Source organism: Rhinopithecus bieti, unplaced genomic scaffold (assembly GCF_001698545.2).
Source record: "Rhinopithecus bieti isolate Rb0 unplaced genomic scaffold, ASM169854v2 scaffold_14876, whole genome shotgun sequence".
In the NCBI taxonomy this organism is placed as follows: Eukaryota; Metazoa; Chordata; class Mammalia; order Primates; family Cercopithecidae; genus Rhinopithecus; species Rhinopithecus bieti.
This window is the reverse complement of record NW_016807955.1, coordinates 279,298-297,560: the sequence shown is the minus strand read 5'-3', so window position 1 is coordinate 297,560 and position 18,263 is coordinate 279,298. Positions and strand designations below refer to the sequence as shown.

General features: G+C 36.4%; 1 protein-coding gene across 1 annotated transcript in view; it reads right to left on the bottom strand.

Annotated features, from left to right (window-relative positions):
• The window catches only part of FANCM (FA complementation group M), an 80,076-nt gene that overhangs the window by 27,800 nt on the left and 34,013 nt on the right, over positions 1 to 18,263 (bottom strand). The window contains 5 exon segments of the mRNA XM_017884178.1: positions 2,330 to 4,238; positions 6,101 to 6,256; positions 8,865 to 9,022; positions 11,482 to 11,695; positions 14,105 to 14,311. Of these exon segments, the coding sequence (XP_017739667.1) occupies positions 2,330 to 4,238; positions 6,101 to 6,256; positions 8,865 to 9,022; positions 11,482 to 11,695; positions 14,105 to 14,311 (2,644 nt within the window).

Here is an 18,263-nt window from a genome sequence, read left to right as displayed (position 1 = left end):
AAAAAAAAAAAAAAAAAAAAAAAAATCAAAGATTGTGCCTTACAGTACCATTTAGTCAGAGAGTAAGGATTTCATTTTTTATTTATTTATTTATTTATTTATTTATTTATAGATAGAGTCTTACTTTGTTGCCCAGGCTGGAGTGCAGTGGCGCGATCTCGGCTCACTGGAACCTCTGCCTCCCAGGTTCAAGCGATCCTCCTGCCTTAGCCTCCTGAGTAGCTGGGACTACAGGAATGCGCCACGATGCCTGGCTAATTTTTGTCTTTTTAGTAGAGACGAAGTGTCATCATGTTGGCCAGGCTGGTCTCAAACTCCTGACCTCAGGTGATTCACCAGCCTCGGCCTTCCAAAGTGCTGGGATTACAGGCATGAGTCACTGCACCAGGCCCATTAAGGATTTTAAAGAAGCTCCTCACAGATCCTCTCAAACAACAGGCCTTCTAAGAAGTTTATTTTATTTTACTGATTATTTCAGGCCACTGAGTTTTTTGGGGGTACTTTGTTAAACAGCAATAGATAACAAATACAAAACTACTCAGTAAATTTCTCCTCATATTCTGCTACTAAAACATCTACCCAGACAGACAAACTTGAGTGATTTCCTTTTTGCAGATGAGCAATATATAAATCAACTAGTTTTTCTTTTTTCATTACCTTCTAAGAAAGCCAAAGTTAAATGCAGGACTCGGCTACAGTAACCAACTCATTCTAGGAAGCTTTCCTTTTCAGTGCTTTCATGATGTTTTAATCAACTACCTTTTTCATATATAATACAGAAAAATGAGCTTAAATTCTCTCTTTGAAATAAGTAGAATAAAAAATAACTAAATGTTCTCTAATAAATAATTTCCTGATTTGTATTTGTATTTGTAATTATTTTGCCCATGATTTGTAGTTAAGTACAATCCTAGAAAAAATGTTTTTGTGCAAATCTGACACAAAACCAGAAAAATTATCTCACTCATTAACATGGACTTCAATAGAGGTATTAAAGCAAATATTGAAGGCTCAGAGGCATCATATACTTTGTAAAAATATATATGTCATGGCACAACCCCAGACTATATAGAATAGTCAGGTTTTGAAAATTAAACATATTTCCAGAACTTACTTCCAACATGCTTTCATCTTAAATAGAACATTCACGAACCATGTCCTCCATGCTAACGAGAATAATGTAAGGAAAAGATTTACAGAGGAAACTTTCCTTTTATCCTACAGCTACTTTTTATTCAGCTTTTAACATAAGGAGTAAAATTCATAAATGACTTGATATAATAACCTGTAGAGTTGTATTATACAGCAGGACTTCATATCAAACATCTATCGCTATATCTTCTAGTTTTCCTGTAAGTGTAATGGTTAGATTACAGAAACCCAGAGATTTCTCTGTTTTTTTGTGGTCTGGTCTTAATCATCTGAATACAGTTTTTATTTCTCAAATATTTTGCTACATAAAACTATTACTTCAAACTATCTCTCAAAATCATACTTTCCTTCGCTTTCATCATTTTATAATACCTAAATTATGTCTTTAGTATCTTCAACATACCAAAAGCATAAATACTCCCAAGGAACCAAAATGAAAATCTACACTATATATAAAACCTTGGCCAGGCGCAGTGGCTCACACCTGTAATCCCAGCACTTTGGGAGGGTGAGGCGGGTAGATCACCTGAGGTCAGGAGTTCCAGATCAGCTTGTCCAACATGGTGAAACCCTGTCTCTATTAAAAATACAAAACTTAGCCGGGCATGATGGTGGGTGCCTATAATCCCAGCTACTTGGGAGGCTGAGGCAGGAAAATCACTTGAACCTGGGAGGCGGAGGTTGCAGTAAGCCGAGACCACACCATGCACTCCAGCCTGGGCAACAAGAGCAAAACTCCATCTCAAAAAAAAAAAAAAAAAATTTCCAATATAATCAAACTCAAAATTTCATCATCCTCTGAACCTCCTAAACAGTCACTCTCTTATTATTCATTTGGTAGTTATTTCCACATTTTACTGGCATCTTTTCAAATACATATAAATATGTCACATAATTATGTTTTACAACCAAGACATAGCCAGATCTTACACATCTTTGTGTATTTCATAATGTCTAGCAAGAATAACCTTTTCCATACCATGCATGCCGTAAGTATACGTAAACAAAATAAATCTAATATTAGTAATATCACCTTAAGAAAAATATAACACAATTATCTAATTCAATATTTATATTGTACCATGTACTAAAAAATTACATTTGGAAAAATTACCAAAGTATTTCTAGAGTAATTATTCCAGAAAGAGTTATAGACTTTATAAAGATGGAATCTTACCTTCAACAGAATGACAGGATTTATGCAGACACATTTGACCACTGCTTTTAGACTTTTCTAGAGAAAATTCTGAATAATCAAAAGTTGAATTCAATGCTTCTTTGAATCTTTGTAGATTTATTTTTCCCTTATTAGAATCTGGTGTCTGAAGTCTTTCCTTTCTTATCTTAGAAAATGAGTTCAATGTGTTTGATTCAGAGAGTGGTGTACTCATAACTTTTTCTTGCATTGGTAAAGAAAACTGAGAATAACCAGGAGATAATAATTCTTTATTTTTTGCTGCACTCAGTGGTAACTGTACACAATTTGGATTCTGCATATCTTCATTTGATGGGATAATAACAGTTCCGCTAGTAAAATTTTTGCTATGATCTCTTGGTATTAGTGCTTGATTTGAAACATAATTTGCATCATTTATCTCCTTAATTTCCAAATACCTTCCATCTAGATCATCCAGAGGTCTATTGCTATCTGATGTATGTTCCAACATTTCATCATCAGAATCTGGACTACAGAATCCTAAATCAAAGGTAACAGAAAATAAATCCATAGAGCCATCAAAAATATCCTCATGATTCTTCATTTTTTCTTCCTGTACACTTCTCAGATCATCATGAGATTTAAAACTATTATCATCACGGGTGATTTGATCTTGGGGTTCAGAATTATTGTCCAACAAAAGTTCATCAGAAATCAAGAACTGAGAGACCAGAGGCATTTCACTAATAGCAGTTTTGTCTGACACATGTAAAGATTTGCTTTTACTGTTCAAGGGTGCAAGACTCACATCATCAAATTCTGTATTAACATCTTCAAATAATAGTAAACTTTCATCTTGATCAGTGGACAATACTGGGAGGTCACTGTTATCAACATCATGATTGTTCTCTCCAACTAAATTCTGTGCAGGGCCTCTGTGTATTTGAACACGATTGTTAGGTACTAAATTTTCATTTTGATTATGTTTATATACATCACAGTCACAGAGGCTTGGCTCATCAGAAATATTATCATTAGGTATATCATAAAGGCAACTTTTTTCAGACGGATAATTTATACATTTAAGTGAATTCAATTCTAAATTCTGTTGAGAATTCACAGCTGAATGTGACATCAAACAGGTGCATTTATCACTTTGTAAATGCTCTGCACAGGGTAAGAAAAGCAAATTCTCAAGTGCAGTACCCTTATTAACTTCATATTCCAAGTTTGAGAGTCCACTGAGAGGCGGAGGAGAATGAGATAAAAATCTCTCTACATTAGCTAGTACCTCTTTTGTCAATGAGTGACAATTATAAAATTGATCGTCTGTTCCAACAATATAAAGCTCTTCTTCGAATGGAAGAAATAAGTTAGATGAAACAGATTTTTCATCACTGAAACTGTTATAACCAGAATCTAAAACATTTCCAGCAAATGAACTAGCGGATTTGTTTGTAAACTGACACTCAGTTAATAATACACATGGCTCTTTAATAACATTTTCATTAATAGTACATGTGGCAGCAACTTCATCTGTATCTGATGTCCTTTTATCATTTGGTAGGTCTTCTTGAAAAATATTTTCAACAGTAGAATTTCTGTCAGTATCTAAAGAATCTATAATCCCGTGATTATTTTCTTTTTTAAGCTGACCTTTTTTTATTTCTTTAGACACTTTTTTCTTTAAAGAAACAATTTTAGTAGGTTTGATATGAGTTTGTTTAAAAATTTCAGCACATTCTTCATCAGATTCTATCACTGAGGACGAACTGCTCTGATTTATGTTCTTTAAAAATGACGATTTATTGTGAGTGATAAAGGTGTCATTGGCAAGATTATTAGATTCATTCCTGGGAGCAATAAATGTTGAGCTAACATCTTCCATTTGTAAATAAGATTCAACTTCCAATTTATAGCTGCATTCTCCCTATAAATAAGGAAAATTTAAAAAGCCACAGGAAAACAAAACAAAACAAAACAGAAACCCAAATCTAAGAGAGGAGTTTCACTCTGTATTAAAATATTTCATTATTACATTGTTCCAATGATATTCTTTTATACCTTAAAATTTATTCTGATAAATCAAAATTATAAAGTACACTACTGTGAAACTATCAAGTTATCATTAATCAGTTAACTTTTTTGTATCCCCAGTATTTAATACCCAAAAGACCCTTGATAACTATTTGTAGGAAGAACAAATTGAATGAATACGTAAGAATATAGTGAGTTTTGCATTTCTAACATTTAATTGAATTATTCTAATTTCCTAAAAGATATTTTAAAATATATATTAATAAAACCATATACATTTGTTAAATTTACTCTTTCAATGACAGTAAACTAAGAATAGCTTTTAGAATGCCCAACATAGTAGTACCTGTATGTTTACTAGGTTCTATCCTGGAATATACTTCTGTTTGTAACAAAGTTCCTAATCAAGAATTTGTATAGTGAATTTCTAAGCCTTACTTATGTCTAAGTTAAAAGCTAAAACTACAATCTCCACCATCCTTCCTTTCCCCCAAGAATGCTACTTTAATCAGGATTCCTCTATTACTTATAGGTTTAAGCAGTTAACTCTCTGCCTTTTTTTTTTTTTTTTTTTTTTAAGACAAAGTCTCGCTCTGTCGCCCAGGCTGGAGTGCAGTAACTTGATCTCAGCTCACTGAAACCTCTGCTTCCTGGGGTCAAGTGACTCCCCTGCCTCAGCCTTCTGAGGAGCTGGGATTACAGGCACGTGCCACCACACCCACCTAATTTTTGTATTTTTAGTACAGACAGGGTTTCATCATGTTGGCCAGGCTGGTCTCAAACTCCTGACTTCAAGTGATTCGCCCGCCTCGGCATCGCCAAGGGCTGAGATTACAGGCCTGAGTCACCGCGCCCAGACCTCTCTGCTTTTTTGAGTAATAAATATAGTAAGCATTAATGTGAGCAAATGTCTGTCTCCCTGCTAGTATATATACTCCACATAAACAGAATATTTTCTCTCGTTTGCTCACGGTTATAGCCACAAAGCAGGTAACAGAGTGTGGCACACAGAAGGCACTCAATAAATATATGTTAATTTGATTGCACACATTTTGCTGGGATCCACATCTAACTACTTTATTTACATGTATGCATGACCAAACGCTAGTAATAAAAATAGGAGCTACAATTTACTGTGTACTTATTATATGCCAGTTACTATGTGCTTTACATATATTAGGTCATTTAATCCTCACAACAACCTTATGAAATAAGTATTATCACTATCCCTATTTTACAGATAAAACTGAAACACTGGGAGGTGAAATAACTTACAAACACACAATCAGTAGGAGGCAGAGTTAGGATTCTAACCCAGGCACTATGGATTTCACAATCATAATTGGTTCACTATGCTGACTCTAGGAAGAATAATCAAGGAACTGCTCAAGGAATCTATAATTCTCTAAACCAGGACCAGGATACAAGAAAGATATCAAATAACCTAGATGATAGAGAGTATTTCAATAAATCCGAATCCAAAAGAATCCTAAATTAGCTTTACAAGCAGTTTACACAAATCATTTAAGTATATTAAAATTCTACTCTGGTCCATCAATATTTACAGATGACATTCTTCTTCTAATTAATTAAATCTGTTTCTTCTCTTAAGGCAGAAAACTCATTCCTTATTGAGATCACAAGGAACTATACAGAAAACAAAATATTTCTTATTACTTAAAATTAACAAAATAAAAGATAAGTACTCTAGTTTTACTATCATACCAGCAAGAGAAAGTTATAATAAAACCTTACCTCTTCATGTCTCATTCCCTCTATCATTTGCATAAGGCCTATAAAATGGCGGCATCGATCTGAGTGATCAACTTGATGTGTAGGTAAAGGATGATCTTGCCACAGTCTCCATTCAGAGAGAGAGAGTTGACGAATTCCAGTGGCTGATTCTTGAGTCTTAATTATTTAAAAAGTAATAAAAATAAGGAAAACATACTGAGATTTCACAAACTAATTTTAAAAAACACTCGATACACATATAATCAGCTTAACATAATTTGGATCCATTTAGATATTCCCAACTAAAATCTCAGAAGAAAAAAAGAAAATAATTTCATAAAGCAGAAATATGCCCTTTAAAATATATTTGTTAAATAACTGTCATATGACTTACAAGTTGATGATATTGCTGTTTATATAGTTCCATGTTAAGAACAAATAGTTAAATATTTTAAAAGAAATCTTTTCTGAGGTTGTTTTCCCAGCTCTCCAAGCACACATACAACCTTTGATCAGTTCTCTTGACTTTCACAAAGTTAACTAAGAATTTGTTAATAATAAACAAAATAAACAATAACATCAAATTTAAAGTTTTAACTATAATTTCTTTTTTTTTTTTGAGACTGAGTTTTGCTCTTTTTGCCCAGGCTGGAGTGCAATGGCGCCATCTCGGCTCACCGCAACCTCCGCCTCCCAGGTTCAAACAATTCTCCTGCCTCAGCCTCCCGAGTAGCTGGGATTACAGGCATGCGCCACCACCCTGGCTAATTTTGTATTTTTGGTAGAGACAGGGTTTCTCCATGTTGGTCAGGCTGGCCTTGAACTCCCGACCTCAGGTGATCCACCTGCCTCGGCCTCCCAAAGTGCTGGGATTACAGGCGTGAGCCACCATGCCCGGCCTTAACTATAATTTCAAAACAAAAAATAAAAACTGGTTTACAAGGATGCTTATGAAAGTATAATTTATGTTTACAGCCAACTGATCTTCAACAAAGCAAACAAAAACATTAAGTGGGAAAAGGACACCATATTCAACAAATGATACTGGGATATTTGGCAAGCCACATGCAGAAGAATGAAACTGGATCCTCATCCCTCACCTTATACAAAAATCAACTCAAGATGGATTGAAGCCCTACATCTAAGACCTGAAACCATAAAAATTCTGTAACATTGAAAAAACTCTTCTAGACATTGGCTAGGCAAAGAGTTCATGACCAACAACCCAAAAGCAAATGCAACAAAAACAAAGATAGATGGGGCTTAATTAAACTAAATGCTTTTGCACAGCAGAGTAAACAGACAACCCACAGGGGAGAAGAAAATTTTTGTAAACCATGCATCCGACAAAGGACTAATATCCAGAATCTACAAGGAACTCAAATGGCCAACAAACATAAAAAAATGTTCAACACCACTAATTATCAGAGAAATACAAATCAAAACCAGAATACAATACCACCTTACTCCTGCAAGAATGGTCATAATTAAAAAATTAAAAAAAATAGATGTTGGTGTCGATGTGGTGAAAAGGGAACACCTTTACACTGCTGGTGGGAGTGTAAATTAGTACAACGACTATGGAAAACCATATGGGGATTCCTTAAACAACTAAAAGCAGAACTACCATTTGATCCAGCTGTCCCACTACTGGGTATCTAATCCAGAGGAAAAGAAGTCATTATATGAAAAAGATACTCGCACACCCACATTTATAGCAGCACAATTCGCAACTGCAAAAATATGAAGCCAGCCTGAATGCCCATCAATCAGTGAGTGGATAAAGAAAATGTGATACATACACACACACACACACACACACACACACACACACACACACACACATCATGGACTACTACTCAGCCATAAAAAAGGAATGAAATTATTGCATTCGCAGCAACCTGGATGGAGTTAGGGACTATTATTCTAAGTGAAGTAACTTAGGAATGGAAAACCAAACATCGTATGTTCCCATTTAGAAGTAGGAGCTAAGCTATGAGGACACAAAGGCTTAAGAATAATATAATGGACTCTGTGGACTTGGGGGGAAGGGTAGGAGTGGGGCAAGGGATAAAAGACTATACACTGGGTGCAGTGTACACTGCTTGGATGATGGGTGTGCCAAAATCTCAGAAATCACCACTAAGAACTTATCCATGTAACAAAACATCACCTGTTCCCCAAAAACTATTGAAATTTTTTAAAAAATGGTTTACAAGGATAATTATGAAAGCATAATTTATGTTAGCAAAATACTGAAAAAGCCAGATGCAGTGGTGCACACTTATAGTCCCAGCTACTTGGGAGGCTGAGGCAGCAGGATCACTTGAGTCCAGGAGCTGATGGCCAGCCTGGGCAACAGAGCGAGACCTCGTCTCTTAAAAAATAAAAAAAGTTGAAAAGAATCCCAAAACACAATAGGTAAATAGTCAAACAAACTATGGTATATCACAGAGTAAAGTGACAACCATGTAAGATTATGCCTATATAGAAATGTTTAAATGATAGTAATGAAAGAAAGGCATAATTTATATAAAGATATCACAGTTGGTTAAATACATATATACAACAAATAATACAGGAAAATTAGTAGTTTTGTAAACTTAGACTGTAATGATTTTTTAAACTGATTACATTCTTAATTTCTAAAAGTAAGCTGACATTCCAATCACAATTATCTCATTATTCCCAAAGCTATTGCTTTATCATTATAAAGAACATCTGAGGGGTTTTGGCATTAAAATGAGAGGGGGAAAAAGAACATCTGAAAATATATTCAACTTACTGGTTTGTTTTCCTCATTTTGTAAAGAAGAAAACTGAACTTGAGGCAATGTTATCTCTTTAATTTCATCACTGTCTCTTAATCTATAAAGTTTGTTCCATAATTTAAATTCTTCTTCTGATAAGAACCAATCTTTCTTTAGTTTACTTTGACTCATTCCTGTAAGTTGAAAAAATAATGGAAAAGAGACTTTTTAAAAATCTGCAAAGCAAAAAACCCCACAATATCCATTCAAAGTCTGTCACCCAGCTTGGAGTGCAACAGCACATTCAGAACTCACTGTAACTTCAAACTCCTGGGATCAAGCAATCCTCCTGCTTCAGCCTCCACAGCAGCTGGAATATAGGTTCATGACACCAGGCCCACCTACTTTTCTTATTTTTTATAGAGATGAAGTCTTGATATGTTGCCCAGGTTGGTCTCAGACTCCTCAGCCATCATTCTGTTTCTTTAAACTAGTATTCTCCATATAAAACCACTCAGTTTATCACTTCATGCTTCTAAATGTCTCCTAAACTTCTCTTACCTATTTGAAAGCACCCATCTGTCTAGGAGCCATCCTTTGGTAATGAATTCGTTAACAGAACAGAGCCAGGTAGCTAGGCTCTCAGTCCTGGCTTATTTTGGACTCTTTTCATTTGGTTGCCTAAGACCTGGCATGAAACAGAGTAAAATAACTCACAGATGAAAACTGGTATTATGATTCTATCATAGCAGTATTGGAAAGTTCATCTGAAGCTTGGTGTGGGTGTTGAGAGTGGGCAAGAAAGGCCAAGACTTTTAAAAAGGGTATGTATCTTAAGTCATAAATGGCGGTTGGGGGCAAAAGGAGTAAAGTGTAGGGGGAACAGACTTGTTGCTTTAAAAGAGGACATAATAGACGTTTAAAAATATGTATAGTACATTCATTCCTTTCAGCTTCTATAATCTCTAAGAATCACCAAACTGAAAAGGCTAAACAGTATAAAGCAGGAACTCTGGCTAATACAGATTAGACCAGAATAATTGAGAAGCTACTGAATTAAAAATCAGGAAACTGGCTGGGTATAGTGGCTGACACCTCCTCCTTGGGAGGTCTAGGAGGGAGGATCAATTAAGGCCAGGAGTTTGAGTCCATCCTGAGCAACACAGATTGACTCCAAGTGTAAAAAAAAATAAAGTTAGCTGGGCATGGTGTTGTATCCCTGTAGTCCTAGCCACACAGGAAGCTGACAGGAGGATCTCTTAAGCCCAGGAGCTGAGGCTTCAGTGAGCTAGGATCACGTCTCAGGTATTCCAAAATACTGTGTAAGAAACTTTTTTAAAATGTGGGAAAAAAAAAAAAAAAGCTGGGCACGGTGGCTCACACCTGTAATCCCAGCACTTTGGGAGGCTGAAGTGGGCGGATCACAAGGTCAGGAGATTGAGACCATCCTGCCCACCACGGTGAAACCCCGTCTCTACTAAAAAAAAAACAAAAAATTAGTTGAGTGAGGTGGCGGGCACCTGTAGTCCCAGCTACTCGGGAGGCTGAGGCAGGAGAATGGCGTGAACCCGGGAGGCGGAGCTTGCAGTGAGCCGAGATCCGGCCACTGCACTCCAGCCCAGGTGACAGAGCAAGACTTCGTCTTAAAAAAAAAAAAAAAAAAAAAATGCATGGTATGAAAACAGTGGAACAAACAGTTGAAAAAACATAAAAGGTATGGCCTTCAAATATATAGAGTACTGTTATAAAGGTAAACCAAAGATGAAAACTGTACTTTTTATCTAAGAAACCAGATCATTGGGAAAAAGGTACAAAGACACAGATTTTTCAACATAAGAGTCTTCTACTATATAGAGCCATTCAACAATGGAATTAACCTGCTAAAGAAATATAATTTATATAAACAGAGGTATTCAAGTTAAGACTGGGTATGCATTTAACAAGAATGCTGCAGAAGCATTCCTACCTTGGTAAGTAATTGGACCACATGACTCCCAAGGTTCCTTCCAAATGTTAGAATACAGTTATATGATTTTTATGATAGTTTAAAACCCGCCTTAGAGATTAAGTAAAATCCAAAAAATAAACTTTTTTTCTCACTTTCATAGTGCAAATATCTCAAGATATTTGAGAAAGGCAACCAGTTAACGCAAATGGCTACCTCAATTACCAGGTAAATACAGGATAAATGATGAAAGAATGTATAGCAAATGGTGCCCTCTTACATGAAGACAAGTTACTATTAATATTGACAACATGTATGTAAAGGATTCTAAGTGCATGGGGATACATATAGGGAATTTCTGTCTTGGTATTATCTTAGTACATTGTCTTCAGTGCACATTGTAATCTGGTTTAATGCTTATTCAAAAACAAAACTGTTTTCTTTCTTTTCTAAACTTTATGGAGAACATTCTCTGGGTTGGTAGGGTATTTTTAATTTTCCCCAGCACTGAGTTTCTGTCACTCTATACTACCAGTGTCTCTCCATTTGCCACATGAACAATCTCTTATAGACTTTCCAAAGAGAATGTCTATAATATATTACTTAGAACATATATTCAGTTTTTCAAACAAGAAATATTATATCAAGATATGATCTGCTAAGTAAAAACAGAGGAAAATGCATGTGCCAAATGCAAAATTTATTTACCATCCCTATAGGAAAAGATAGATGACTTTCGCCGCAAGTTCCGAGAAGGCTTATCTGGTTCATAGACACCATGTGTGATGAACATTTTGTGTAATTTTGGGTTGATTCCATCAGGAACCATTCGTGGACTTCTTTGGTAAAAATGAAGGACCTGCCTGTTACTTGAAATAGCTTTACATATATTTCTTTTGTTGGACTGACTCTGATTATAAATCTGTAAAAACAAATATAAAATGTCAGATTACATTACTTTTATAAATAACAATTTATCCATAACAAGCAATTATTAGTTTGGATTGATTGTAAACATAAAATTAAACCCCGATCCACTTAAATACTTAGAAAATAGAGCTTCTGTTGTCTTGATTTTTTTTTTTTTTTTTTTTTTTTTTGAGACAGGGTCTTACTCTGTCACCCAGGCTCTGGAGTAAAGTGGTGTGGTCAGGGCTCACTGAGCCTCAACCTCCTGGGCTCAAGCGATCCTCCCACTTTAGCCTCCTGAGTAGCTGGGACTACAGGTGTGGACTACCACACCCAACTAATCTTTATTTTGTAGAGATGGGGTCTCCCTGTGTTGCCCAGGCTAGTCTTGAACTCCAAAGCTCAAGTGATCCTCCAGCTTTAGCCTCCCAAAGTGCTGAAATTACAGGCGTGAGTCACTGAGCCCAGCTGTCTTGAATTTTAAAACCTATCAGTAAATTGTTAGACTAACCTTTAATGAAAATCATTTCAGGCTGGACGCGGTGGCTCATGCCTGTAATCCCAGCACTTTGGGAGGCCCAGGCAGGCAGATCACGAGGTCTGGAGTTCAAGACCAGCCTGGCCAATATGGTGAAATCTCGTCTCTACTGAAAATACAAAAAAAAAAAGTAGCCGGGCATGGTGGCACACACCTGTAGTCCCAGCTACTCAGGAGGCTGAGACAGGAGGATCGCTTGAACCTGGGAAATGGAGGTTGCAGTGAGCCGAGATCATGCCACTGCACTCCAGCCTGGATGACAGAGCAAGACTCCTTTTTTTTGTTTTTTTTTTTTTAAAGAAAACCACGTCAAAGTCCATAATTACAAAAGCCCACCTTAGCAGTTATACTGCAGAAGTAAATCTATCTTTGTTACCTTGCTGTTTTTAAAAAGAGGTTGATATTTACATAGAAGTGTAAGGTTGTCTCGTGCTTTTTTTTAAAACTATTCCCTTATTTCAGTTTGTTCATCTTTCTACACTTCAGTTTCCTTCTCTGTATACAACAAAAGCGTTACTCCCCTTACAGGGTGCTGACAGGATTAAATACAATAATGAATCTGAAACTTGGAACATTACACAGCACAATGTAAATACTGAGTAAATGTGGCCACTGTTACTATTTTACAGATAAGAAACCTAACAAGTGAATGGAGAGGTTAAGTAACTCAGCTAGGGAGTACAATTAAAACACAATTCCACTGACTGATATATGGCCTTTTACCAAACATTTCATTGGGATCATTTTATAGATAAACTAGATGTTATATATGAATATGCTATAATCACATGAAAAGTATTAGAGAAAGAATTCATTTTTCAGGATGATTTTAAAGAGTATATAAAATATTTAAAATCAGTTTTTTTTTTTCTGGAGATGGAGTCTCACTCTGTTACCCAGGCTGGAGTGCAGTGGCAGGATCTTGGTTCACTGTAACCTCTACCTCCAAGGTTCAAGCGATTCTCCTGCCTCAGACTCCCAAGTAGCTGGGATTACAGACACGCGCCACCACACCTGTCTGGTTTTTGTATTCTTTTAGTAGAGATAGGGTTTCACCACGTTGGCCAGGCTGGTCTCGGACTCCTGACCTCAAGTGATCTGCCCACCTCGGCCTCCTAAGGTACTGGGATTACAGGCATGAGCCACCATGTCCAGCCAAAAATCAATTTTTTTAAATTATCATAGCTGTTAAGGAGACCTTTAATGTGAATCTATATATTCGGCCGCTATATAGTTACAAATCTATATATTTGTAACTAGTCTCAATGAGTTACAAAAGTTAGTTAACACTTTAGTGTAACAAACACAAAATAATATTTTATGTAACATCTTATTTAGAAAGGTCTGTCACTCAAGATTGTATGAATCTAATTCAAGTTCCTTATCACTTAGAATAGGCATCAGCAAACTTCCATAAAGGGCCAGAAAGTAAACATTTTGGGTTTTTCAGGCTTCATACTGTCTCTGATATATATTCTTTGTTTCTTACTTAGTCAGTTATTTTGACAGCCCTTGAAAAGGAAAAAAATGATTCTCAGTTTACCATAGTTCAGAAAGAAAAGTAAACTAAACACAAAGCATAGGCCTTCCTTAGAAGCACAGGAAAATAGTAAAACAAAGTAATACATATTGGTTTTTGGATCTAGGTATCTCTGAATTACTACTTACGTATTAAAATGTGTTTCTTTAGATGGATAAAATTAGGAAACTGAATCCAGTCAAAACTCTCCTAGTTACAAGATAGAATCCAATACAAAGGGGGGGAAATAAACCAAAACTATCTACAGAGTGTTTGGACTTGGAATGCTAACATGTTGATATTCACCTTTGGGCTATATTTCTCAAATTTCAAGTGTCAAACTGTGTTTCTGCAGCTCTACTTACACGTTCCTCTCGTCCTTCAGAAAGGATAACAACTATCCTGCCTTGACGTTTACGGCCAGTTCTACCCATTCGTTGTACAAGACGAATTGGGCTCTTCTGGGAATCAAAACATATTATAAGATCAACTTCTCCTATATCCAAACCTTCTTCACCCACACAGGTAGAAACCAACGTGTTGTAACCACCATCACGAAACTGTTTCACTACCTAAAATAAAAATGATTGAAAAATAACTACCTGCAAATATAAGAGAACTGTAGATCAAAGCATATCTTTCCCCACTCACCTGAAAAATAGTAAAATCAGATTAAAAATCAGCCTCAAAGCCGGCCACAGCTCATGCCTGTAATCTCAACACTTTGGAAGGACAAGGCAGAAGGACTGCTTGAGTCCAGGAGTTCAAGCTCAGCCTGAGCACACAGAAAAACCCTGTCTCCATGAAAAATAAAAAAACTAGCCCAGCATGATGGTGCATGCATGTAGTACTAACTACTTCAGAGACTGAGGCAGGAGGATCTCTTGAGCCCAGGAGTTCAAGGCTGCAGTGAGCTATTACTGTGACACTGTATTAACATCTTATGTAACATCTTATTTAGAAAGGCCTGTCACTCAAGATTGCAGCACAGTATGAATATAATTCAAGTTCCTTATCACTTAGAATAGGCATCAGCAAACTTCCATAAAGAGCCAGAAAGTAAATATTTTGGGGTTTTGGGATGTATTGTCTTCTCATAAACATTTCGGTTGCACTGGTCCAAGGATTTTCCTTCAATATGGAAATCCTCAGAGTACAAGGAGAAACAATGCTCATGATTAAACATTAAGATTCTAGCCTAGGCAACAGAGTAAAGCCTTGTTTCAACAAAACAAAACAAAAAAATCAGCATCAAGGGTAGTACAGAATAGGAAAAGAAGCAACCAACTGGCAATATAAGCCAAAAGAGATTATGGTAAAATAAAGAGTTCTAATTATTTTGCTTTAGTAATGGTTGTGATGTCAAAAGGATTTGTCCACAATTTAACAGCTTGTCACTGAATGAGAAACCCCAGAGTTTATTTTTTAGCACCACAGAAAGGGGAATAGGGCAGGTAAACAGCCTACAGCAATCACTTCTATTTATCATATCTTAGACCTAAATGTATATAGTTTTATCTGAAATCGGTTTATAAATATTTCTGATAATATTTGTAAGAATGATGTATTACTCTTAGAAGTCATATCTTACCTTTTTTTTTTTTTTTTTTTTTTTTTTAGGCGGAGTCTTGCTCTGTCGCCCAGGCTGGAGTGCAGTGGCCGGATCTCAGCTCACTGCAAGCTCCACCTCCCAGGTTCCCGCCATTCTCCTGCCTCAGCCTCCCAAGTAGCTGGGACTACAGGCGCCCGCCACCTCGCCCGGCTAGTTTTTTTTTTTTTGTATTTTTAGTAGAGACAGGGTTTCACTGTGTTCGCCACGATGGTCTTGATCTCCTGACCTTGTGATCCGCCCGTCTCGGCCTCCCAAAGTGCTGGGATTACAGGCTTGAGCCACCGCGCCCGGCCCATATCTTACCTTTTATACTACCATTCCAGGATTTCTCTGATCAGTTTAATGAAACCCCAATAGCATGAGGAGTTAATGAAAAAGTTAATGAAACATTTTCTAAAAGTCCCTTAAGCCTTATAAACTTAGTTATCAACTGCTCTGAGCCTCAGTTTCTCCAAACAGACCAATACCAACATTGCAGGTTTGTGTACAGTAGAGTGGTGGTGGTGGTAATTAAATGAGAGAATGCAACATCAAAAGCTGAACTAGCTGATAAATAATGATAGCTACTATGTGCAAGGGCACACTATGAGGCAGGTAACATAATAAGTACCTTATACGTTAGTTTCTACTGCCAACGACCCCATGAGGTAGATATCACCATTGCATTTTATTAAACAATCTGAAAATCTGAAAAGTTAAGCTATTTACCTAATGTCTCACTAATAATCATCAGCATTTGAATGTTGGTGTCTCTGACTCCAAAAACCTAACTTAATCTATAAGCTAGTTTTACTGTTAAAAACAACAACGTTAAAAGTAGGATAATAAATATAAATGTATCATGTTAAGTCTTCTCATAAACATTTCGGTTGCACTGATCCAAGGATTTTCCTTCAATATGGAAATCCTCAGAGTATAAGGAGAAACAATGATCATGATTAAACATTAAGAGTAATTCATTTCCTTCGGAATTTGTAATGACATTAAGCCAACCTGCATCTAACATACAAAAGCAGATGTCCTTTTGCCCAGATTAAAAAAAAAAAAAAAGACCACAGTGCTAGATACATCTTTAAAAATTCTTAATGTAATTAACAGATTAATAATGTCAATTTTCTTTTTAGTTAACATGTATAAACTAAACTGTTACTTCCATGCTTAAGATTGACATTAATTTGCCACTGAATATATACTTCCATGAACCCTTTCCACAAATTCAAGACATATATTCAATTGTTTATCCAATATCTCTGCTTGATGTTTAAAAGACTGCTACTGAGAGTGTGCTCCGTGAACTGTTTATTACGGGTGCCTGTCCAAAAACAGTTTATTACTGGCTGACAAAAAGATAAGTAAAATAACTGAAAGTAAGGGTTTAGACACTTGAAAGAGTAATTTTGTTGGCAGACTCTAGTAATATTTTAAAATTGGACTTGAACTTTATTTTCATTAACTTTACTTTCTAATATTTCATTTTATTGTATTGTTCAAAAGTATCAGTATGTGATGTAGTGGGGGAAGTAAACTGGTCCTCTACCAGTTTCAACAGTTTGAAAAGCATTAATCTGAGAGGCATGTCAAAGTTAACTTATCTAAAACCAAGCTCCTGATATTCCCTAATTCTCCTGCCTCAGCCTTCCAAGTAGCTGAGATTACAGGCACCTGCCACCATGCCTGGCTAATTTTTGTATTTTTAGCAGAGAAAGGGTTTCACCATGTTGGCCAGGCTGGTCTCAAACTCCTGACCTCAAATGATCCGCCTGCTTGGCCTCCCAAAGTGTTAGGAATACAGGCGTGAGCCACCATGCCTGGCATTTCCTGCAGTCTTATTCATCTTAGTTAATACCAGCTCCTTTCAGTTGCTCAGGCCAAAAACCTTGGAGTCATCCTACAGTCAGACTTCACGTGCCTTCATCTCATATCCCACTCTAATTTGTCAATACACCATCAGCTTGACCTGCAAAATACATTCAGAACTTAACCACTTCTCACCACTTTCTTTGTTACCACCCTAGTCCAAGTCACCACCATCTTCAGTTTAAATTGTTATAAATCTCCCAACTGGTCTCTCCACTTCCACCCTTACCTCCCTACAGTTTATTCTTCAGACAATAACAAGTATGATTTTTTTCTTTTTCTTTTCTTGAGACAGGGTCTCACTGTGTTGCCCAGGCTAAAGTGCAGTGGTGTGATCTTGGCTCACTGCAGATTCAAACTCTGGGCTCAAGCATCCTCCCTCCTCAGCCTCCCAAGTAACTGAAGCTACAGGCACATGACACCACACCCAGCTAATTTTTGTATTTTTGGTAAAGATAGGGTTTCACCATGTTGCCATGGTTGGTCTCGAACTCCTGACCTCAAGAAATCTTCCTAACTTAGCCTCCCAAAGTACTGTGATTGCAGGCATGAGTCACAGTGTCCAACTGATTCTTTTAAAATATAAATCAGGCTAAGACCATCCTCTGCCCCAAACTCTCCAAGAACTTCTCATCTCAGTCACAGTAAAAGAGAAAGTCATTAAAATGGAAATGACATACAGGGCCCTAAAGGATCTCACCCTCCCATGTCTTCTCACTTAATATCATGTTTCTAAATAAACGGACAATGTACAATTAATTGCCTGCAAGCTCATTTCAAAATAAAACAGCTGTTATGAAAGCAATCACATATAGGAGTAATAAAAAAAGTTTTTACTTTGGCATACATTAAAATATTATTGATATAAATGAGTAAATGATAAAGTCAGTAAAATCAATAAGGTTCTTAACGCTGCCTGACAAGATCAGGAAATAATGACTTTAGGTAATACTGAAATTGATCAAAGATCGGATTGGGTACTGTGGGTATTTCAAATAATGAAAATGCTTGACCTCCAAAGCAAAATTCAATTCATTCTTCATTCATACATAAAT